The 27,036-nt window shown below is 34.4% G+C and overlaps 1 protein-coding gene across 1 annotated transcript in view; it reads left to right on the top strand.

Moving 5' to 3' along the window:
• LOC122515247 overlaps positions 1 to 27,036 on the top strand; it is a 49,259-nt gene that overhangs the window by 16,781 nt on the left and 5,442 nt on the right. Inside the window, exon 2 of the mRNA XM_043632524.1 lies at positions 25,858 to 25,993. Coding sequence (XP_043488459.1) covers positions 25,858 to 25,993 — 136 coding nt within the window. The remainder of the gene's footprint in view (positions 1 to 25,857; positions 25,994 to 27,036) is intronic.

Below are 27,036 nucleotides of genomic sequence, written 5' to 3'. Positions count from 1 at the left end.
TGAAACCTTGACCCTACCTCTCGAGTTCCAATTGGATACAAGCATGATCCTCTCTCTCTCTCTCTCTCTTTCTTTCTTTCTTTCAAAACCTAAATTCGTCTTATAGTGGCCTTCCGTAAACTTAGCTTTATCATTTTTCATTCCACCCGGAGTGTCCTTCGTTAACTTCATTCCGCACACTCTCCACCGAGTATATATTTCTTTTTTTATTTTGATTTTTATTTCTTTCTACATCTACTTTCTCGAAACGTTCGACAATTGAATTTGTTCGATTGGCACGAATTCGGATCGTTTACTTTGGCTCGAATGCAATCGAAGTTAACGATGATTTATATCTATCGAATTTGGGTATAAAAAAAAAAGAAAGTTTCATTCGTATTTTTAATGCAAATAATTAAACAAGTCTCGTTCATATTTTTGTATCCGAGCCTTTGCTCAAAATAATTTCATACTCGTTTTCAATTCGAGAAAATACTTTGAAATGTTATAAACGATACGAAGATAGAACAGTTTAGGTATAAAATGTTAGTTTGAAATCTGCACGAATTTATGTTTTCGTTCTACCGTAATCGAGAATTCTAGCAGAATCAAATTGTTTCTTTCTTTAAAAGTTCTCTCTCTCTCTCTCTCTCTCTCTTTGATATAAATTATTCCAAACAAAGTATCCGTAGTTTAAAACGATATAATAACGAGAGAGGAACGTGAGGATATTGACAACACGCACGCGGTTTGCTTATTTAAATCACGTCGTATGCAGTTTTGTACGAGCAAACAGGTTCTAAAGTGTCTATGTAAATTCTTGTTAAACGTCAGACTTAGGAAACAGCAGCGGCAAGCAGGAACGTTTTGAGAAAATAAGAAAGAGAGAGAGAGAGAGTTAGTTGACGATTGACTTTCAACGTTGACAGCTGATTTTACTCGTCGACTCGTCAGGCGTACGTCTCGCGTCATTTTAAAATATTTATTACCATTTCTGTTAACTGTTAATATTTTTTTCCTCACCTCCCCCCCCTTCCCTCTCATTTCTTTCTTTATTCGTCTTTTTTTATTATTAAATAAAAAGGAAACTTAAAAAGATAATACGAAACGAGTCTAGAAACGCAAACGTGTTACTTAAAATGTTACTAATCTTGATATAAATGATTAAATAAATTTATTACCATAAATAATTTTTACAAATGCAATCACAGGATAATGCAACTAAGTTCTAAGATTGGTAGGAAATTAATTGCAGAAAAAATATAATTAACTTACGTGCGCGTATTTAGATAAGAAAAGAAAATAAAAATAAAAATAAAAAAGAAAAAATAAAAAGGAAAAAGAGATGATGCGTATTAAATGTGCCACTCCTTCGAACACGTTTATCTAATCGTCGAATGTATTTTTCTTTCCTCTCCCATTTTTTTTCGTTGAAATCTTAACAACTAACAGCCTAACTGTGTAAGTGGGTTAAAAATATTCTCTTAAACCGGACATACGAGCGATGAATCATTCGAGTCGAACTTTCTCGATAAGAGAGGACGTTTCGCGAATTAATATCGAAGGGTTATAAGAGTTTTCCTCTTAGAAAAAAACAAATGGAAAAAGAAAAAGAAAAAGAAATAGAAAAACGATCGTGAGAAACGTCGTTGCTCCAGTCCCGATTACACTTTCTATTTCTATCCTTGCTCGATCTAAGCTAGATTTTAGATTTTATACTTCCGGGTAGAGTATACTCTCTTTCTCTTTCTTTATTTATTTCTTTATTTATTTATTTCTTTATTTCTTTCTTCCTATATTTTTCTCGCAGTTGTTTATCCAATAAAATAACACGAATTTCTACTTTCCTTAAGTTATTTCTGTTTAATCTTCTTGAATACTTACCATTTTGTAATATTTTACGTTACGTCACTTTCTCTAATAATCTAATTTAATTATAGAATTTTATCTTTCCCTTGTAATATTAATGTTTTTATCTTTACAATCGTGAAACCTAATTGTGCATCGAGTCAAAATTAATCGTTCATTTACTTTTTTATTACAACAATTAATCGAAGAATCGATTGATTCGAGCAAATTTATTTTTTTTAACAATATAGTATATACATTTTTCTTTTGCATCGAATTTATCTCTCCGTCTCTGTACGATGTTTTTCTTTTCTTCATCCTTTTTTTCTAAAATAAAAACAGAGAGAAATGTTTTACTTTATTTTATTTTTATATGCCAAATTCTTCTTATATATTTTCTACTTTGTATTATTTATATTCCGTCGTACCTAAGACCTACTAAATTTTTACTATTTCTCATTATTTTTTTTTTGTAGAAAATATTTATACTCGCGTATATAAATAATATGTAGAGAAATAAGAATTGATTGAACGTCAACGGGACTTTGCCCTCATAAAATATATTCTTCTTTTTACCTCTTCCTATCTCTCTCTCTCTCTCTAATAATTGCGTCATTTCAAAAGCCCACTAAATTATAGTATGTTTTCTCTTTGATATTTTTGGTTAGAAAACATATGAAATTGTTGAAAAAATGTCGAATATGAACACGAATTTATCGGACGACCTATATCCGTTGTCCGAAAACGTTATAGTACGGATTTTGAAGAAAATGTATGAATTAATAATATTCGAAATCGTTAAGAGTTATCCATAAAATACCTAATGCATAAATAATGCGTAAGAATAAAATTGATTTAACGTCAACAGGACTTTGCACCGTAAAGTTAGTTACCCTCTCTCTCCCTCTTTCACTCTTTGTCACAGCTTTGTGTCGACTACGGTCTGCTGGGGGGTGGAGGAGAGGCCAGTGAAACGAGAACGAAAGAGGGAAAGAGAGAGAATGCGAAATAGCGTAGCCCCCTGCCCCTTGCCCCCTGCCCTCCCCCCATGGTTACCATGGTATCCATCGTTTTGAGCCGTCGGGTGCGTCGGGACTGTTCGATCCACCACCCATCGTCGAAGATCGTCGATAACGCGTGCGCACTCTAACGCACACACATATACACACGCATATTCGCGCATATTATACTCGTATATATTATCCGACAAACCAACCATAGAGGTGAATTCCTTTTCTCGGTGAAAAGTACCGACACGCGCGCGCAAAAATATTTGCTCGTTAGTCCGAAAAGTCCGTGACCTAAAACCGTCTGTCTGTCTGTTTGTCTGTTCTACTCGCTCGCTTACACCTACATTTACACCTAGCAAATGTAAATCTATTAAGAATATAATTATTGCATTCTCGTAAATATTTCATGGAAGAATTGTTCTGCAATATTGCTAGAAACATTTTCAGAAAACCTAATTCGTTCTACGCGAAGTTGTTCGAAAATATTTATCTACCTATTACGAAAAGAAACAAAAAGTAATAAAAATTAGCAACGTCATTTTTGTCGATTAATTTGATATACGTATACGAGTAGATATATAAATTCACTCACACGTATATACGTTTATGTAAGTTAACGATAAGTCAAAGGATACAGAGACGCGCGCCCGCGCGCGTATAGATTTCCTACTTCCGGCCAATCTTGTATACTTCGAATTGACGAGCGAAGGGGTGAAGGGGGAAGATTAAGAAGAATGATTCATTACAAGCGATAATACGAATTGAATCTTCCTTTCGCACGACACCATTAATTCGTATAATCGTCTTAATTTAATCAATTATTTGTATGAAGACAATGAATAATATGTGAATTATTTATTGAATTAAATCGACATATATATATATTTATACATATATACTAAATAAATATTACATATGACAAAGAGTCATAGCAAATTAATGGAATCGGAGTAGTTTTTCTTACGACGGAAGGAGAATCGTTTATCGCTGAAAACAAAACTGCCAACTCAAATGAGACCCCACCATTTTGTTGATATGAAGTGAAAAAGACGCTAACTCAAAACGAGACCTACCTAAATATCTGACTTTGCGGTTTTCTCGTTCGTTAGATAACTGATTCGACGAGGAATCTCGTTTATGTTTCTTTTCTTTGTAGTATTCATTTTGTTCGTATAATAAATGTTGCGAACTTGAGCATTTCTCGCAACTTCTATTCGCGGTCTAATTCGAATTGAACTCGTTTGAAGGGATCAATCGGGATACGTGTTAGTGGTACCTTCTCTCTCTCTCTTTTTCTCTCCTTTTAACTCATCTATTACGTCACGTTTCGATAGATCCGCGTTGGGAATAGGTCTTAAGAGGCTCAATGGAAGATGATACGCCGTCTTTCTTCCTGGAAACGGCGGGTGGCCGTACGAACAAGGAGACAACTCGCATGCTCGTTATTGCCATCCGCAAAGAGGATAATCTATGTCCATCCGATCCAAACACGCAGTGTCCTCTTTTCTTCAAACCTATCTATCGGGTTAACGTCGACTTATACGAAGAGACCACCTAACATTCTAATTATTTATTTTTGTTCCAACGATTCCAGAATTAACAGCTCGACTATTAGCATAAATATTTTTTTAGAATAATAGTACAATTGCGTTTAGTATGAAACCGAAATATTTCTCAAATATGTAGGATGCGAGCGCCTCCAAGTCAAAAACACTTAAATAGGCATTCGTGAGAAGATTGGACGGGGGACCCTGGATAGCTCAATGGTTAAAGGCAGTCGTTCGGAAAGCGGAAGATCCGGGTTCGAGTCCAGTCAGTCCAACGGCCCAATTTTTTCACGAATCCTACAAATATTAATACAACATCCATTTAAAATTTCTCTTAACTTTTATCAAAATGTTGAAATGGTAGGACGATCGTTTTTCGTGAGGATTTATTGCGAAATAATATCGGTGCACGGTATTGTAGGTTTGAAGTTTGTTTACTCGCAGAAATGTTGCAAGTTACCCTGTACCTTGCCACGTTCAACAGCCGCGCCTTTATTATCCTGGAGCCCGCGTTTCCTTCTTTTATTTTCGAAAATCCTTTTCATTGTTTCCCCTTCACCTCTTCTTGTTTGTTCCTCGCATGCAAGATTGCGTTCCGTCGCTCAAAGATCACGGTCTCTCCTTATCTCCCGACACCAACGACGACGCGAACGATCACAATTCCAAGAAATGAAACGCGATCGGTGGTTTATGAGTTAGTCAGTTAGCTGACTATGTTAGACTTATCCACAAGATTCTACGTACTATCAAAAATTTCGTAATCCTTTTCATTCTTTCTCTCGTACGTCTGTGAAAGAACAAAAATGATTAAATTAGTTGAACATGTGTGAGAATTGTGAATGAACGTTGACCCAAATGAATGATTAATTTTTGAAAAATTTTACATCATCGTCATCGCTGTCGTAGGAGAAATTATTACGTACAACTTATTTTTAGTTAAATTAAACTTCGTCATGGTGGTATGACATCAACGATATAGAAAAAGAAAAGGATCCGTTTCTTAGAAATTATTTCACGTGTATTTATTTCTCGCGTGTCGTTGTTTTAACGGAAGAGAAACTATTTTATGAATGAACAACGAAATAACTGATTACGTTTAACGATCTCTAGATATTTGCCAATCTAACGATTATCTTTCAAGGTAAATATTACTACTCGAACAATCGCGATTTGATTAGAAAAAAAACAAGTGCTTTTAATCGTTAATGGAAGCAATTATTGTAAACGGATAAAGATACGGAAAATAATGCAAAATACGTTGTTTTGTTTTCACGAATCGTTAAGAAAATCGGAAAACGTTGACAATATTTTCCCGAAACATATATTTCATCTTAAAAATATTGATCACAGGTATTAAAGTTTGTAGAAAATCGAAATAGTATTGTATGCATTTGCGACCTGGTATAACGATCGATTCGCACTTATAGTAAAATAAGCCAGTACGGCCATTATGAATCGGCAAGTTGTGACGATGCACTTTCACGATCGTGCCGAACGAAGCGCTGCAGTGGCCTTCGTAGTAAGTATACTTACCTACTACTACCTATTTCAGCTAACCCAAGCACATTCCTCACGCCTCGAGTATCTGCGTTTTACAATGAACTCGCATACAACCTTCTTCCCACCTGCCCGCCCCCTCGAACCATCACCCACTTCAATTCATTTTTCTTTCCTTTTTCTTACAAACGAATCCAAAATTTATCGATATTAGAAATAAATATTTCCAGGATTCTCATGCTAATTTCAACGACTCGCGAACATAATCTAACCGTGCAAGTGTTACCAGATACTATAGGGTTGATGATTCATAAGATACGCGTGACAAGTGTCGCGCGTTCAGCTTTGTTTTTACGAATATTTAAAATAAGAATACAATTTTGCATTCGATTAAAAATTAACAATAATAATCATTCCAAAATGGCTACAATAATCCAACTTCTCTCTCAGTAATCTAAACTTGCATCGTCGAGTACCAATTTAAAGCGGAAAACAAAAAAGGAAAAAGAAAAAGAACAAAATGATCATCGAATTGGAAACGTTGATCGGATCGAAGAAGAAGAAGAAGAAGAAGAACGAACGAACGAACGATAGGTTGATCTTCTAGGTATCGTCATAATTCAGTCATCTTTCTTCCTCTTCTTATCTCGTTCTACCAAGCCGTCTCTCGAAAGATTTACAAGCATGGTTAACGGGAAACGACGAATGCCTGGCTTGCTAACTTACTAGCAAGCTAGCAAGCAAGCAAGCAAGCAAGCAAGCAAGCGAGCGAGCAGCAAACAGGCAAACAGGCTAGGGTTTCCTTCGATCGACCTATCCATCCATTCGTTCATCTATCCATCCTTCCTTCTCATTCGTGACCTCGAACATCGACCCAGAGTACCCTCGTGGTTAACAACTATTCGGAGTTTCACGAATACCTTTTCTCTTACCCCCGTTCTCCTCCCACCTCACCTTCACCCCTTCTTACTTTGTCTCCTTCTAAACCCTTCCTCAGCTCCCCCACTTTGTCCTCCTCTTTCCAACCATTCCGATCGATTTTACTTCGTACGCCTACACTTCCGGTTCATGGACACGCTAACCCCTCCTCCTCCTCCTCCTCCCCCTTCTTCTTTCTTTTTTCTTTTTCATCCTTTTTCTATCGTCCGTGTATGGTGGAGTGAAACAACGATTTGGAGGTAAGCCAACTCTCGACACACTCTTTTATATATTTCTTTTTATTTTCTTTCTCTTTTCCACTTACTAAAACAAGAACGGTTATTTACTTCCATTGGTGCGAATCCAAGCCTCTCTTCCGATAAGATTTTTCTTTTATTTCTTCGATTAGAAAAGCCTTCTTCTTCTTCTTCTTCTACTATTGACTGTTAACACGCGATCTACCTTGATACGATATAACTTAGATTGTTTTCAACTATTTGTTTGATCCCGTTGGGTGGTTATGCAAATACGTCTCTGTCTCGAGTGTCTTTATCTACTTAAATCATTACTTTGACTTTCTCGTTGTATTTCTTTCATAGCATACCCCTTGTCCCCTTTCCCCATTCCTCCTTGAAAGAAAATAAATGAAAAGATCAAAATGTTAGAACGATATGTAACGATAATTTGATGAAATTAATTATTTTAATTGTTTTCTACAAATCTTTTGTATATTCAGATATTTTAAAAAATTAGCAGCATTAACTACTAGGTCGATCGAATATTCTCTTTGAGTATACATATTGTAAATAACGGAATGAGAAAGAAATAAAAGCAGAATATGCACGCTCACGTTCTGAGCAAGCCCCATCCTCCCTCCCTCTCTCTCTCCTCTTGCGGATTATCGATCGGGTTCTCGGCTCGGCTGGTTCTCGGTTTGGTTGGTTCTCGGCATGGTTGGTTCTCGGCACGCCCGGATAAGTTCCCCGGGCCAACCAACTCTACGTTAAACATCAAGTCCGGAAAATACCCTGATCACTTTCTAATGTGGCACCTATTTGTTAGCTTGTCCCATAAGTTCTTGCCACGCCACGCTATGTTTTTAATCATGCAAGTTTATCTATTGTCCATTTATGGCATCGATTTAAGTTTTATGCAAAATTAATTGATTTTTTATATTTTTAATTTGTTAATCTATCGAATTTTTGATTTGAAACTCTTCGCAAACCTTTTGATTTACATTATAGAAAATGTACGATAACTCGCGAGATGTTTAACCAGCCACAAACGAACATTTATAATTTCTTATCGTCGTCAAATTGGAGAAAGTAAACGTATAGATCCTAACCAACGATTCCATGTACCTCTTCGTGCTATTAATATTATTTTTACATTTAGATAAATACATTAATACGCGATCTAAACGTATAAATGCAATCAAAGTTATTAGAGCACCAAACATTCGTTTGATTTATTATACGGGAGATAAAAAAGACAGTTTAATATCATAGATAATGTCTCACTTTTCCAATCCTAATCTAACATAAGATCAAAACAAGCAATAAATAAATAAATAAATAAAAAATAAATATCATTTATATTTCTAATGAAATGTGTTTCGATCTATCGATAAATCAAATAGTAGATTCATTTTGTTTCGGTTGCATTCCAATTGCTAAACATTTTCTCTCTCTCTCTCTCTCTCTCTTAAATATAATTATGTAGATTTTGTTTTTCTTTTCTTATTTCTTTGGAACTAATTCACTTCTACTTGTAACCCGTTCTACTTTGTAATAAACGATTGCTAACTATAAAAAGACTGTTCGATAAGGAGGCCAAAGATAGAACTAACCGATATTGGTCCGACATCTTTTCCTACGATCACGCTTACCTTCAAAAGCAGGAAGAAATTATTAAATATAGAGGAAAGAAGAAAGATTATAAAACAAACAAAAAAAACAACAAACCGTGTTTCTCTCTGTTCTCTGTAACGGGAGTATAATTATATACGATTTTAGTTACTTATTTTTCTTTTATCTTTTTTTTTTTTTTTTTTTGAAACATAATCATTCAACGCAGTAAGTTCCGACAAAACTTTTACCGATTTCCTCGTTCTAATTTGCTAGGAAAATGTTTTCTTCCATGGTCCCCCCCCCCTCGCCGTTTGTTTCCACCCACATTCGTTACTACGCGGAAATTCGTGTCTACGTTTCTTTCCAACTATAAATTATGCATTGTTTTTTTTTTTTTTCTTTATTCAAAGTCTGCGAAAACTTTCATTTTACTTTCTTTCTACCTCCGATTTATTTATTTTTTTTTTTCTTTTTTTGAGGGGGAGAGAGAGAGAGATGAGAGTAATGAGAAAGAGAGAGAGGGGATTATTATTATTATTATATTTATTATAAATTTTATGTCACGAATAATAATAACGATATTTCTTGAATATTACTCGCACACTATTCTCTGCTGTGTAAAAGGTAATTTCATATAATGGAAAAATTTCTTTCCGAATTATACCGATCGTAAAACGTTAAATTTGTTTTAATAAATTTTATGCAACGATTTTCGCAAAACGCACGCAACATAGTAATAATAATAATAATAATAATAATAATGTTTGCTATTACACGCTCACTTTGTTCTTATCGTGAAGAATAATTCTTGGGAATGGGAGAAAAAAATTAAATGAAACAAAAAAAGAGAAATAAAAAAGAAAAAAAAACACGAAGAAATAGATAGTTCCGAATTGGCCGATCGTTTTCAACGAGTATAATCTTTCAGTCGTTATTGCAATAAAAACGTGTAGGTTTCGTAACGCCAAACGTTAGTATAGAATCGGTATAGTAGACATATTATTCCCTGGGAGCGGAATTTTCCATTTCTTTAGGTTTGCGTGACTCCTCGTGCACGGATAATTGCGGGACAACGTTCGAACTACGAAAATCTTACCGAATGCACATGCCTCGATCCTTTCTTTGAAAACATTTTTAATACGTTTCGCGATTTTTCCTACATTCGTTTCCGCCTTCTCCTCCTCCTCCTCCCTCTATTCTCCCTTCTCACTCCGAATTTAATTGTAATTACGAATTAATACACCTGATCAATTATTTGACACGAAAAAAATTGATACAAGGACAAGTTTAATCTACGATAGCAGTCAATTAGATCATGTTTCCCGTTGTGGTTTTAAATGCATATTAGTGTATATAATGCATGGCTTTTTCATATCACGTGTTTAAATTATAGCAAAGAAATCGGTGATATGTATGGGCTATTCATTGGATGATTTATTCATTGGCCTTGCGCCAACTGGTATCTGTGATATCGATGATTGTGTGTGTATACATTTGTAGGGCATTGTGTATGTTTGTGCGTAGGTTTATATAGGGATGGATATAGATTTAGGTTTATAAAGCGTCAGACTTTACAGTGGCATTGTTTTAATGCGTGTACAAATAAATGATACAGTTTTAATATTGTAATATAACAACATTTAATATTGAAAATCTAAAATTATTAGCCCAATTTCATTGGTTCGTACACATCGTGTCACTTGTAATAAATATATAAAACAAAACTTATACTTATATATGAAATCAAAATTGTTTAACGTATCTACGATATAAGTTTTGAACTATTACAAATAAATGAAAATATAAAATGCTTGCCGAATCCAGCACTGTATACGTAATTCAGTATAAAAGTAAAGATTGTAGGTCTAATTTAATAGCAACGTTGGGACGTTTGGTATATTTCCACGAATTTAGGATTCCAAATACGTCGTCGTGCATCTTTCACTCTCACTCTTCCCGTTTCATTGACACGATACTCCAAAACCTGTTTACTTCACTTCTAACCACTCGAGTAGATCGCCGAATTACAGCTGTTAGAATATTTTTCTTGTGCAAGACGGTCTTAATCTCTCGAGAGGATAGTGCTGGCAAAGATTCGAGGTGTTCGTTTATTCTCGTCCGGGATGATCGACCCGCGAAAGAGAGAGAGAATCGAACGAGTGTTCGTATAGAAGTACCTCTCGATAAAACTGATCCTCTTCAATTCTTTCACACGAGAGTAGACAGTTTTCTTAACGACCCAAACTTTCGCGAATCGCTTTTTAACGAATCAAACAAAAAAAAAGAAAACAGAATAAAAGAAACATCTTAAGAAGAGAAAGTTTTAGAATCGAGAAACGGTTATCCTGAATTTATACTAATCAAAATGAACTTTTAAGACCAATTGTCTCAAATATATTAATTTTCTTAAAAAAGAAAAACAAGAAAATATATAATTAACGTGTGAATTATGTTAATAAGTTGAAAATTGAGTATTAAGTGTTATCGTATTAGTAAGTTTTGAAGCTTAGATCATTGGTATCTGATAAAGTATGGTTACAGGTATCGTGAATCGATATATCATCATCGAGTTGGTGTTGCGCCAGGTAAGAATCGGTTACCTTCATCAGACTAATCAAAATGAACTTTTAAGACCAATTGTCTCAAATATATTAATTTTCTTAAAAAAGAAAAACAAGAAAATATATAATTAACGTGTGAATTATGTTAATAGTTGAAATTGAGTAGTTATTAGTGTTATCGTATTAGTAAGTTTTGAAGCTTAGATCATTGGTATCTGATAAAGTGGTTACAGGTATACGTGAAATCGATTATATCATCATCGAGTTGTTGTATCGCCAGGTAAGAATCGGTTCCCTTCATCAGACTCGTCTGGAAAGTGCCCTCGAGGCAAAGAGAACGAGTCAGTCAGCTGGCTCTGTGTGTTGCTTGCTTGCTTGCTTCTTCTTCGTAAGCTTAAAGTATCGAGTTTACGTAACTCTCGGCTTAGTAGCTACAAGTATTTCTTTACCAACACTTTTACGTATCGCATAGTAATATACAAATAAAAATATATCTATATTCTAAAATATACAGTAAAAAAACATATACATCCTACAGAAATATACTTTTATTGAGAGTGATACATATAAAGAAGTATACTAATCCAAGGCTACACATATAGAAATACACTTATCCATAAATACACATCTAGAAATAACGTTTAAACAAATATTCACGTGTACAAAACTACTACCACTGCTCTTAAAAACATTGGAGATACGCGATTGTACGCGTAGTCGTAGAAAAATTCACGTGCACAACGAGATGCAGGTACAAACAACTACGCGCACACCTAATAAAATATGTACAAATCCGTATATACAAATATTCCCCAATAGAGGAATCAAAAATAATCAGCACGTATACCACGTTCATTGATTCACGTATAAAGAATATACATATATGTGTATCTACGGAAGAAACGTACGCATGGATGAACAAAACCATTTTCATAAACGCTTTCAACGATTACGATACTACGACTTGGACGAATTCCTCCATTTTCTCGCACCTGAAACTGCGGGAAACGCGGAAGCGCGACCTGCGAGTCTTCGAAAATCGATTACTATCGTTCGGTTTTAAACGCATATGGCGTACATATATTTGAACGTTCATAAATTATTCTCACGTTCCGATACTGGTAGAAATTAATTTTACGTACGATTATAGTTATCTGATACGTAAATATTCCTATCGTACATTTTTCTGGAATTTTTTTTTCAATATTTCCAACTGCGTATTCTGCAAATTAGGCTCGTATATAATATTATTATATACGTAATATATATATATACTATTAAAAAGTTAATAAACATGTGGATACTTCTCGAATTCATATTTCCATATCGTAAAAACGCGTGCAACGTGTCACTTTGTCGATTTTGTTCTCACAATCTGTAAATAAATTATAAATTATTTCTCGAATATATTATATCGTTAGAACATTAATATACCATTCACTTCAGTGTATACGTATTCTATTAACGACAGATTTCTCCTAACGAAAATAGTTTCCTTTCGTTTAGAGTAACTCGCTTTATGACGGAAATATCCAGCATTCAAAATAGCCAAGTTCGCTTTTCTCGCGTACAGGTGAATATTTACTCGAACGTAAATAAGAACACGTTTTGTTTCTTAAGCGCAAACATGAAAACTAGAAAGAGTATCGGTAAAGTATGTCTGCTGCAAATATAGATTTTTTTTTTTATATTAATTGTCGCATTCTAACAGTTCAATAATTACAAATTGCACACACACGTACATTTTACAAACATTTATTTTTTTTAATCTAAAAGATCTTTCGTAGAATTTGTTTCCTTTGAAGTTTTGAAATATGTATAATATGCGTTGACATTATCCAATTTCGGTTTTTATATATAAGTATGTATGTAATATCTTTGAACTTTTTTTTCCGTATTTTTTCGCGTGTTAATCATCGATAGATAAGAACGTTACCAGCAGACTCAGTGGCACCATGGAAGAAAACAAGAACTGTCTTTATTCTTACACATTCATTGCATCGTGCTCAAGGATACATTTTCTTGGTCTTCAATCGCGAAGAAGGAACGAGGGGGTTTGGGGGGATAGGAATGATGTCATTAAAAATAACACCGATAAGATCGCGACAGCTGCAGGCTGGTTAAAACGAATAGAAATGAAAAAGAATGAGATAGGAATAGAAGGAAATGAGAAATTGTGTGTTTACAATTTACTTACGTACGTGTTTTCCTCATACTCGCGAGATAAATTAATTTTATGTTTTTTCTTTATCTTCTCTCTTTTTTCTTTCCCTTCGTTATAATATAAAATAATACAAATAATCATTCGCATATTCATACCGATCTCGAGAGAGAGGAACGTTCTTCAATTATATTTATTATACCTGTCGTGAATTTATTTCGTACGTGCAAACAGGTTTTATAAACGTCCAGGTATACCGAACTGTGTCTTTGATGTAATTAAATCAATTTATTAACATTAGAATTAACGATACATTAAATGTATATCCTTACTTTCTATCGGTTCGATCGAAATTATTGGATTATTTATATATCCATGATATATGAAATATATTCGATGCATGTTTATAAAATATTAGAGTGAACCCGAAAGTTCACGTTGCGTTTTAAAATTAACATTTCGCTTGCACGTAAAGTAATTTTATTGGCTACAAAAAATTGCACTTCACCCTAATATATATATATATATATATATATATATTGGATTTAAAATGACGATATGGGGATTAAAGATTGGTGACGTGTATTAGAACGTAACAAGAGAAAAGATTTTTCTATTCTTTCGAAAAAAGGGGGCTCTGTAATCTTATACGATAGAATCAAGGAGACCTTAGAAGAAACGTCTTCTTATGAGTAACATCTTCTTCGAGTTACTTAAGCTCACGTGTTATCTTCTATCACGCGTCAACGTAAGCATACACAAGAAGCCTCCCCGTTTACGCAATTCAATTTAACAATAAGGGTAGTTCGTACCCAACCTGCGACAACTAGAATCCGGACAAAAATCAGCCTAAGTTCTTCGGGTCGATAAGTAATAGTAATACTTTCGATAATATAAAAGAAGTTTGTGATGTGTACAAAAAGTAGAAATCATTTTTATACTTGAAAAATCATATCGATAGGTTCAATTCCGTGCCAACGACTAACACGAGAGAAGAAGAAAAGAACGAGAAAACTGATCTTATCCGATTCGATTGATTGTCGAAGAGAAATGAAATATACGAGAGGGGTGCACGCGAAAGATAGAAACAGACAGAGATAGATGGTAAGATAGAACGAAAGAGAAAAGCAATGCAGTAGTAGTAGTAGTAGTTGTTGTTGTAGTAGTGCACAGGGAGTGCGATTTTCAGCCTTGACATTGTCCCTCAGTTAGCTACTTGTGCTTATGTAATTCAACTGGCAACACGGAACACACCAGCCACGTGCTAACGCAGCACACGCCTAATGTGGTTGCTCGCGCGTGTCCATGCTCCTATCTTCGTTCTTCTTTGCGAATATTACGAGTGGTAGGGGAAGAGGAGGCTGGGAGGGACGGGGGACTACAACTCCGGGGGATGCAATTTCCGTTCTAACTTTCATCCTTCTATTATAAATAATACCTCGATGATATTCACCAAACTGAAACACACCTGTACTAACTTTTTTGTCTCCTTTTATTAGCGTCGAGTTGCGCGAATTCTTGCCAAATACAAACGTTGCATGATTTCAAGTGGGTTGGGTAGTGGGTGTTGGTGGCTGACGCGAAATATGTCAGACTTTTTTCGTATTTCGAAAGGTTTCAATATTTTCAAGGCCCCAGAGAGACACACACACACACACACATACACACTTCTTTCTAGAATTTATATTATTTTTCGACAGTCGTATGATCGAAGAATACGAATGTTTTTATATACGAAAAATGATGATTCGTCGGATATCTTAGGATAAATTCTGATTAGTATAATTAGAGAAGTATACCGATAATTGTTAATGCAAACACACGTGGCTTTACTTGTAATCCTCCCATCGCCACTTTGACTCTCCTACTCGTCTCTTATTTCACGTGCAATTTTGAAAATAATTATGTGTAAATGAAATAAAACTATTGCTAACGAAACGTGGTATTATCAATTGATGCAACATTTCGTGCAACCTTAGCGTAGAATAATTTTGTTATTAGATAGAAGAATTGAAAAATAATTTCTGTTGTTACGTAAATCATTTTTTATAGTTAGTATACGTAATGTATATTGAAATAAGTATTACTTATTTATGTGATATAATGCACATATATCTGATACTAGAAATCAACTTACAAAGTGGAGTTTTCATGGTCCTTCCTTTGTTTCCCTAGCGAGAAATTTATTCGAAATTGATGCGCGCTCGTTGAGCTTTGACTCGCGATCGTTAAAGCCTCGTCGAGCTATCATTTCCAGAGTACCGATGATGTTGCGTGGATAAAAATATAACTATAGTGCGCTAGCATTGAATTTTATTCTATCGACGATTAGAATTTCAAACGACGAGAAAAATACAAAAAGTAGAGAGAAAAAGAAACAAAATAAAAAAACAGGGTCTCGAAATTTTTCGATATAATTTTCCTATTACATTGTATCGATAGTTTACTTGCATTTTTTAATAGATGTAACGTTTTGTTTTTTTTTTTTTTTTTTCGATATAAAAACGTCATTGTGTTTGTCACATTAAACTGAACAAATGCATAATTATCAATGTATTAGCATAAAGCCTGACGAATGTTCGCATATTTTAAATAACGAAAAAGAAATATTCCAAATGGGATTCATTCTATTTTTTTCTTTCTTTTCTTTTTCTTGCGAAAAATAACCGGATGTGTTGTCATCGCCATTGTTATCATCCTCCAACACGGTTCGCTTGTTTTGCCAAAGACTTTTCTCCTCGTCGGAGAGGCGTGTGTGGTGTTTCTTCTTCTCGCATATGTTAAACTCTCATAGCCAAACACATACCGTGCATGTATTTAAAAACACAGTTATACATATGTGTTGGTAGAAAACGGGTTCGCCGGCTGTTCATCACGATTTCACCTTGGAACACGTGACCAAACGCCCGAAGAAAGCGACTCTAACTTCCACCACAAATGTCGTCGTCGTCGTCGTTCTCTTCGTTTCTTTGCCATAATCGTCGTTAGTTTGCTACTCTTTCCTTTTTTTCTAGAGGTTCATTGCACGCACAAACATACACATACGCATACGAATAATATAGGAAACGTTACGCGTTACTTTGGACCACGTACTGCATCCTAAAATCTTACGAACCTCGTGTTTTTTTTATTTTGTATACACGACTGATAATCATATGCATTCGAACTGAGCAATAAACGCAGGAAAATCTTTTGAAAAAATGTATTTCGCGTAGTATCGAAGATTTCAGATTTGGACAACAGACTGCACTCTAAAAATCTCGCAGACCGTGCACTTTTTAAACAACTCGTTCGCGTTACAAACATCTGAACTGAATAACTCTCGCATTAATGGCACAATTTGATACAAAGTTTCCTTTGAGAATCTCATAAAAAAAAAAAGTATATACTATAAAACTCCCGACTGACGGGTATATATATCAAAATCATCGAATGAACATCAACTCTTACATCGGTTCCACGCGCATAAATTCAATATCTTGTTACACGCAAATCTTATCCTTTGTGTGAATTCAGCTTAAGGCGGCTAACGTTCGGGTATACAATTGCTATGTAAACTCTGCTAAAAATTCGCTCGATTTTACAATGAGTCATTTCGTTAAACGCGTTTCGGTTTCGTTCGAACCGATGGGGTTTGTTGGACGCGATTCTTGGATCGAAATTTCGTATGATAATTCGAATATAAATATTAGGAATAGAGGAAAGGAAACTTTTAGTAAGTTTGATTGAAAAATGTTGACATTTTCATTTGTCGTTAAGACGATTTTGATTTTCGTTTGTTCTTTTATCGTTGATTCTAAAAATCGATCGTAAATAAATTGTAAAAAAAGTATTTAGCGAATAGGATTAAACGTTCGTAGTCCTTGGGATTTTCATGAATGCGTCATTGCTCCAGGGTTAAGTGGTCGAGCAGACGTGACAGTGATTCAATCGCAGAAACTTTCGTTATCCAACCTCGAACAGGTTACGGTTAGTAGAAGAACGCCGAGCGTTGTACATAGGCGTTTGATTTACGATTACAAGTTGCATGTTGGAATAAGGAGAGACAGTGTCTCGTTGCTAACAATGCGTTTTACTCGTCGCATAGTGAATTGTGCGACGAGTCCAAGGTCCGAGTTAACCAACATACAAACCGAGTTTATATTCAACCGTACACAGTGGATGCGAGCGAGTTCTGAGATATGAATCTAAATAAACGATACGCGTTAGCGTTGCATCGAGCTAAATTGCATTCTCCAAATTTTTCAATGTTCGTTCGTCCCACGGACGGGACGATCGTAATCTCTCGGTCAAGGACGCGTGTTCAATTTATTACACGCGAAAATACGATATATCGAAATAATTATTGTAATACGAATAGAATGTAACCCATTCATATGAATAATACACTCGTACACACACAGACACGTGTTGCAATAGGTATCGCAACTATGGACAATGTAATAACTGCTAATAAACGTTCTAAAGACAAGAAAAAGAAAAAGAATAGTAGGAGTACGAAGCTATTGGCAAAAGAAACTTTACACGCCTCTCGTTGGAAACAATAAATCGTTCGAACAAAGAGAATGAAAACTCTTTTGCCAGTGGTAACGTACAGTCCTACGTCATTTTTCAATTTTTAATGGAGTCTTCGCGACCGTCTCTTACGTCACTCGGGGGAAAATCTTTTTTAACATTTCAAGAATCATTTATCAATATTTTCAACTATGCTTCGATGACTTTTATCGAAAAAGGAAAGGTGCGCGAAGATCGTAAGGGAAGGTAAATTTCGCACGGGAGAACGAACTTATTAACTTTTTCTTTTCTTTTCCTTTCCTTGTCGTCGTGTCCACTCTTTTGCACTCCTTTGGTTGTTAAATAAACAGAGAGCGGTATATAAGCGGGAGGGTGGAAACCTTTCGAGAGAAGACTCGAGCGTGATACTAAATTTGGAACAAGGCTCATATCCAACGGCGACGTTGGATGCTGAAGCACGGGGTGCGACGAGTATTTGTGTGCGGTGTGTGCCGTGTGGTGTGTGCTGTGTGCGTTTGTGTGCAAGCAAAGCGACCTAAATACGAAGGGAACGACGAGCGTGGACGATGCCGGGTCACTTCCATGAAGCGACAGGACCGAAATAGTTCTTCTTTGTTCGCATGATCACCGCTTCTGCTAACGTTCTTCCCATGTATCGCGAGAATACACCAGAATCAACTTCCTCTTTGCTAACGATTTTTACTAAGAGAACAATTATAAATAAGTTAATAAGATATTTTTTACACCTAAAGAGAATCTCTCAATTAACGTTTTTACTTTTCTTCCTAAAATGATATTCAATATTTTCTAATACTTTCCTTGAATATTATTTTATTCAATTAATCGTGATCGCCAATTGCGTTGACGTTCTTTTTGCAGAATATTTTTCTTGCGATAGTACAAATAAAAAATGTTATTTTTCCCAAAGGTGTAACATCGTCCAAATCGACAATTTTCAAATGAGATTCTCTATTGGACATTGCATACAATATTCAAAAGTCTATAACTGAATATTGCGGGAATCCTATTATTGGAATTGGTGTATGGGGTGTAATGTTCTAATGGGTATAACCTAGAACCGAGTATTCCTAAATTCTGCTGTTATTTCATTTAGATGTATGGGGGATGATTTTCTTCATCGTATCATATTGCATTGTATAAAATTGTTGAAATTCTTTTATCGAAATAAACCATGTAAAATAAAGATAAACGATGAAAAAATATTGTTCTTCTTCTATCTTTCTTTAGATTTGCATTTCATTAAATATTAATGTCACTGTGACGCGTTAAAAAAGAACAAAACTGTTCGGTCGTTGTCTTATACACTTCATTATTATTCGATGAAAATCAATCGCATAATCATATTGAACTTACGTAAGTTGTTTACACCTTATGCGAGAAAAGGTATACGCATGCGTAGTTTTAGTTCATCAATGCAGAAAACTTACATCTATTTAGTTATTATCCTATCACCTATCACATTGACAACGATATATAAAAATGAAAAAGAATGTAGTTGCAATTTAAAACTGTTTCGCAAATTATTGAATTTGGAAATATCGTAACAGTCATAAATTAACCGATAACTCGATATCACCCAAGGTTAAACGAATTTAGAAGCCCTCGCGATCGATTTCTTAGCTCTTTCTAGAAGAGAATCTAACTTTACCTTTATAATATCCTCCTTGCGCAAAGTTTTACGACTCGGAGACTCCATAATAAAAAAAATTATCGGAAACTATGCATTACATTTATTTGTAGTGGTACACCAAAGACGAGATCTAACCGGTAATTCAACGAAACTTGTCATTTTATTAATACACGTTGAGGAAGAATAACAGTAATTCGAGTTAAATGCTAAAATTCCTTAGAATCGCAGGAATCAATCGAATTTTCGAACTTCGAACCGAAATCAATGGGATGCTATAAAAATCTGTAGGAAATTCCTTAAAAAAACAACAACCCTATCTCCTTCTTCTTCCTCCCCTCCCAACCCCTCCCTTCCAACTTTCCCAGAAGAGAAAATATTTCCTAGAAATATAAATAACAACACTCGTGCATCTTGCATAAAACGCGTGACTGTTTTACAAGGACGACAGAAGGATCACGCGAGACATTTTATCTATTATTCTTTTCCGTTGATAATTAGAAAATTCTTCGTGTAGATAAAAATAATGGTAGACGAGGAGGAAAGTTGGAAAAAATATTGGAGAAATAATTAAACAAAAAAAAAGAATTGCATCGAGAAGCTCGTTCATACCACATTGACACGCGTTGCATATGTACGCGTACGATCAATCATATATACCTGTACTACTACCTGTCTATACATAAATGTATGTAGTTTTTACGCGTTGAAAATTCCACGATACCGATTCCTGGTAATATACGTATGGGGAAAAAGATGGGGAAGAAGAGGCTATATAATCGAACCTGGAAACTAGGTCGCGACCGTTCGATCAACGTCCAGTCGTTGTCCGTTGTCTTTTTAACCTCAACTCGACTCGACTCGACTCCGATGTTTGCTCGTGTCCCTTATCTCCTTTCTTTCTTTTCTTTTCCTTTTCCAATTTTTATTTCTTTTTTTTTTCTATTTTTTCTATCTTCGGATTTTCCCCCTCGGTTTCTTCGGAGAAATAGCGCAACGCCATTTACTTACCTCCGTTCAATTATTCGCACAATTACTCACGTTTATTCGAATTCCCATGAATTTTTCCTTACAGGGAACAACAATTAATTAATCTACAAGAGTGTGGTTAAAAAAAAAAACGAAAGAAGAATAAAATGTGGGTTTCTTCCCATCCCCTTCCCATCCTTTTCACCCCTTTCACCGAATGCGGAATCGAATCGAATCGATATCCCTTCATTCCTGATTACAAAATTATTCCAGATTCATTTACTTAGCTTATGGCAATTAGATTTGTTGATTATTGCGATAGGTGAATCGCAATTAATGCTGCGAATATTTTCTGACTAATGCAATTGCTATTACTCTGTCGGAATATTTTGAACGATCAGTATTTTATCATCCAAGATCCAGTTGGAAAATACTATAGCAATGCTAAGAGAGAGAGAGATAAAAATAAAGTAGCAATCTCGAAAGGCATTTCTTCGACTTTACGAGTCAATTATTTTAACGTTGGTTTGAAGAATATATATATGTTATACTAATCGATCGATCGCCATTGAACGATGCGCGTTCATCGAAACTGTTGTTGCTGTTTTAAATGGAAATAATAAGGCTTATGTTAGAGAAACGTTTTACAGCTTAGAACAAACGAACGAACAAACGTCCGTGAGCTTACGACAAAAGCGGAACTTTCTGTGTTACTCAACGAAAATTACTTTAACATAAATGATTTGTCAAATGACTCGGTTTCTCATTTGGAATTGAACATTTTTCCTCTTTATTGGTTATCGCTTTGCTTCAATTATTATGGAAATTATGTGTAAACAATAAAATAAGCTTGGTGATTGTATTAAATCGCATTGGATTTTTTAATGATACTTTTCGACAATGATCGATGTTAATATTAATAACAATTAATTGCGTTTTATAATTTATTAATCGCATTTGGATCTTTTACTTCGTTGTTAGGAAAAATAAAAAAAAAACAAATTATTTCATTGAAATATAATTTGACGAAATGAAAAAGTGAACTCGATACCGATATTTCTGACAAATATAATATTCGACTGAATGCAATTATAAGAATAAGTCGTTGCCAATGGTTTCGCGTCGTCGTGCCTTAATTCACTTTAAACGATTCGCACGAAATGCGACTGACGACGAGTTGAAGTATTATATATAGATAACACTCGTCGGTGTGTGTCGTATATATCGTATATACCGTGAACCATGGCGTGATTCTAATCCATTTTGCAACGTCGTTCGATATACAGAATCATTTCGTTTTCCAAAGTAAACCTGATTCTCGTTAGATGCATTTATGATATCACCGTATAACTAATTCCAAGTATTTCTCCCCATTTCACGATCTTCCTTACAATTGCCAATTTCTTCGGAAAAATTCATTAAACATTCGTCTACGTTTTTTTCAACCCTGACGCAAAGAAAAAAAACATTTTCATTTGTTATAATTATTCGTAAGAAGAAATACGACGAATCGGGTGTTTCTTTTGAAAATACAACCAAAGCATTTTGGATTCCTTCTTCCTGAGAACTCGAAGGTGAGTTAGTTTAATCGGGTACGCTTCTTGCAAACTTCTCCGGTGCAGTTTCGAAGCGCATAGTCGTTCGAGGTCAAACGGTCGCTCGGCCAATCGTCGTCGCCCTCGGGATTTAGGTCGAACTATGCTTGCGGCCAAACTCCGCGTTGCTTTGATTCTAGAGACTCGATTAGCTACTTTCTTAGGAAACGAGACAAATCCTTCAGGAATTAGGGGGTGCTTGCACTTCATTAATATACGATTCTTCAATTTTTAATCTTTGCTTTTTAATTAATTACACGATCGACAAAAACTTACTAAAATGAACTTTGATTCTGCTACCTCTTTCAAGATTCCATGTAATACTTCAACGAATAATTCATTAGAAAAATAAACTTTGCTTTTGTAAAATCACATCCGAATACGTAAAACATATCGATCGACGCGATATAAACATCAATTTTCCCTTTTTATCGAAACATTATGCACAGCGTGTCAGATAATTGCACTTCGTCGAGCTATTCTTCTAACAACTGAAAGAAACGGAAATGAAGATCCTATTCGTTACGACATCATGCGATTCTCTTTTTAAAAAGAGAAAGTTTAACCCATTGTCTCGTGTGAAATCGATGACTTTTTCTCGCTATTATTATTCTTTTAACACTTTTTCTTTTCCCTTTTTTATTCTAAATAGTAATTACAGTAGAAATTATATATTTGGTTATATAATTTATACCGTAGGGTATATAATTCAGTGTTCCATTATCTTTTTACAACTTTCAGCGTATTTTTTTAATGCACCAAATGATATATAACTTACGTATAGATTTCTTGCCCAATTTTTCATAAAAAAAGAAGAAAGAAAAACATGCGCGTGCATCGAATATTCGTTGATATTGATTCGAAAAGGAAAACCTTGAGAATAATTAAGTAGAAAATAGTAGAAAAATATACTCAACGCATAATGATCTAATGGTAAGAATCAATGGTAAGAATCAATTAAATAGTTCCTTTCCACGGAAAAGTCCGAGCAGAGCGTGTGTCCCTGTATATTTCTTGATTTATCTTTTACCCAAGCCATAATTGCGTCATAACGAATGCCCTTCTCGCAAAGTAAGGAGTTATCTCCCGTCGATCGTAAATCTTGAAAAAGCATTTCAGTTGCACGGATATAACGGACACCGCGTGTTTTTCAGTACACAAACGTTATTACGTTATTCGATAAGATTCTGGATAGAATATATCGATATCGTCGTGTTTTCAAAATATATACATTATTCGTCAAAAGTTTACTCCGATATTTCCTTTCAAATCTTAACAAATACGAATCAAATATTAACGCACGGTTGTTCGATTAATAGACACATTATTCTACTCGGGTTTATTAACTGGCAGCTTAAAAGTAAGATTTACCTAACAAAATGATTGTTCAACGATTCGCGGAATGAATTTTTCTATCGCGACAGATCTTTGGCAACACTTTTACGAGCGATATGAAAAATATTATTCTCTAGCAAATGCACGAAAAATTAATTGCCAAGATGCGTCAGGGGTTGCGTCAAGCTATGCGTTAAAAGTAAAAACGGAGTAGGCGGTTTTGATGAAAGAACAAAAATAGAATATACTACTATTAAATTTTAATTAACAATTAAATCCAAATATAGGTTCATTAGTTTTGGATATTATTATATTTTTTTCTCGGGATTTTACGTAGCTATTCTGAAACTTTTGATTGGCAATGTATTTTATCGCTGATTCAAAATGGACGCTCCCTGCAAAAGTATACGAAAGAAACACATCTTTCCTTTTTCTCTCTTCTTTTTTTCTTATTTATTTTTTTTTCTTTTTTTTTACGTAAAACGGACGTTGTGGACATACAGCATACAAGGTTTTTTTTTTGATAAGATCAACGTCGTCGTCGTTCATCGTTGTTAGCTTTTATCACGCGCATGATTTCGCTTTTTCCTATATCTTCGGATAAAACGGAATGTTGCGAACGATTTATGATTTATCAAATATCGTAAGATAAGATGATTTCATATTTGATATATAAATATACTTTAAAAAGATAAAAAAAAAAAAAAAAGAAAAAGCCAAGTACTTTTAAATGTTTCTTTTTTATTTTTTCAATGTTACTCAACGTACACTTTTGTCGTACGAAAATTAAGATGACCTTCGTAATTCGATAAAAAAAAAAAAAAGAAAAAACTCCGAAATAGAAATAATGTAATTTTATCGAACAATTTTTACTTTTGATATAATTGAAAAACTTTATTCAATTCAAATTAGGAACCCATGTGTAATACAAAAGTGCGGTGAGAAATTTTGGAGTCGTTTGAGGAAATCGAGAAAAATCGTTGAACCGTGTTATTATTAGTTTTTGCAGTAATTAGTAGATCTTTTTTTCTTAAATGAAAGTTGGTAATGTTGTTTGAACGATGAATTATATGATTCTAAGAGAAGTTGTAATTTAATTCGTCGAAAGTTTCCCGACTAACATTAGTAGTAATGCCGTTTAACATAGAATATAATATATACAAGTGTATATAAAATAAAGTGAACTTACGTAGAACAGAGCGGCGGCGGTGGGTTTGCTTTCAATCGAGCTCGTTCTTTCGTAAGAAACACCTGCGAGTCATTATCCCTCACCTACCTTGGCTTTCCCTTGGCACAAGCCAATTCGATTTCTGCACGCGTTAAAAAATACAAATAAAAAAAGAAAAAAAAAAGAAAAAAAAAAAGAACTAAACATATACTCAGCTTGAATATAAGTATACTCGAGTGAATACGAGTTCTCCAATCCTCGTCATGAATGGAATATTGCTTTGATTGACGTTGATATTCCTAAGCGGGATCTATATTATTCACTTTCACTTAGATCCTAAGACGTATCGTCAAACTTTTCATTTCATTCGTGAATCTTTGTACGCTTTGAAAAGTCATAGGTAATTATTAAAAACCAACTTTTCTATTATTCGTCATTTGCAATTGTCAACATTAATTTATGACAATAATGACTAGAAAATATTTCGTATTAAAACGAATATTATTTAACGCGATAAAATATGCGATAAAATATGCGATAATAATATTACTATTGACTTACATTATAATATATTTTTTGTAATAATCAATTAAATAACATTGCGCACGCGTATGCAAACAACATTCTAAAGGAAATCTGTGAAACTCGATCGAGTATAATTATCTGAAACACTGTGCATATGTAACCTAATTAATTCTAGATATTTTAACTTTATTTTTGTTTTATCTTTTTATACTTCGATATTATACGACCGGTACATCTGTTGACGTTAAAAATAACAGTTGTTATTCCATCGTATTAACTTTTACGAAGAAACATGTAAATTCTCTTGTTGACTTTAGAATCATTTTAAAAAACATTACATGAAATATTATATCTCGAGATAATTGAACTTTTCATTTAGTCATTTTCGAGATAAGATAATTAAGTTTTATTTTCCCTTCGTTGTTAATTTGCTTCGCATCTTTTTATGACATTTTTTTTGTTTTTTTCTTATTTAAAAACATCCTACGAAGTAAAATGATATGTTTTTTGTTTCCGTGCTAAATGAAGAATAAAACGAATACGATCTTTCACGAATACGTGGGGGATATGCGTGTGAGGTTTTCCTACAAATGTGAAACCCGTAAAAAGGGAAGAATAATAAATAATAAGATAATAAATAAAACGGACAGACAATTATTAATAATTAAATTTATAAGAATCATCAAAATGTATACAATTATATAACACGGATACCATTATTTCTGTTACAGTTGTCTTTTGCGATTATACGGCAACAGGAAGATCATTGCAATTTCTCGAGGAATATATTGCGAAGGAAGTATTACCATGTTTGGGAGATACTCGTTCGTCAACATCAATCTGTAGTTTGCAATCCTCATTGTTCAGGTAAAATTAATAGTTCAACCATATTCTCTACTCGACCACCATCACTCTCCCCCCCCCCATAGTTCCTATTTATTAATCCTACCACCTCTTCCCATTCTTCAAATAATGTTCTCGGTCAGTTTTATTCTCTAGATTTTTCTTTCTATTTCTTCTATTTAACTGAATGAGCACCGAACGATCGCGATAACGATCGAGGCCGAAAGAACGCTTATATGCATTCTTAAACGCAAACGTGTGCATCGCCCGCGGCCACCTGCCAGAGTCAGCAATACTATTATATACACCTGGTTCTCAATTCTACGAATACTTTTGCCTCGCGTAACACCGAACGCAGTGGTGGTGTCCATATATTTGTTGTCCCCCGATCACTATTCGATCACTATTCGATCACTATTCGATTACTATTACGAAATCACATACAAAGTTAACGATCCTTATCTTTTAAGAAAACGTCAGTTTTCCATTCTCGAAAAATCACAGATACCAAAAGAAAAGAACAAATTATCTTACGTATCGAAATAAAATAAATTTGACCATAATCAAACGATCTTTTCAAACGTGATATAAGCTGTAATACTTTTCGGCCTCGTACGTTTAAAAATGTGTAATATATTTATGATAATGATAAAATAAGAACAAAATTTGCATTGATTTTATAATATATCTGCTTAATTCGGCAAGAAAAAAAGGTAAAGAAATGGAGAATAACAAAATTACGAGAGAGTAATAAAGAGAAAGATAAGAGATGCGAGAAGACAACAGGGGTGTTCAACTTTTCACGTATCACGTGATTTGCTTGCTGCAAAAGTTGGACGGCCCTGGACTGTTAAATGAAATAAGAAAAAGAAAAATGAAAGTCATAAAAATATTAGATTTTTATCATCTGTCCGTATTATTATGTCGATCGTAAAATATAATTCCTCGCTGACATTTCTTGCGTAGAAAGAGAGAGAGAGATCGGTGCTGACGTATTCGGATCAATAATATTCAATCCGCAGTACCAAAAATACTCGTACGTTTATTCGCTGATTCTTTTAAACGTA

Source organism: Polistes fuscatus, unplaced genomic scaffold, assembly GCF_010416935.1.
Source record: "Polistes fuscatus isolate 324 unplaced genomic scaffold, CU_Pfus_HIC Scaffold17, whole genome shotgun sequence".
NCBI lineage: Eukaryota > Metazoa > Arthropoda > Insecta > Hymenoptera > Vespidae > Polistes > Polistes fuscatus.
The sequence above is the reverse complement of the archived record's forward strand: the minus strand, read 5'-3'. Positions and strand labels throughout refer to the sequence as shown.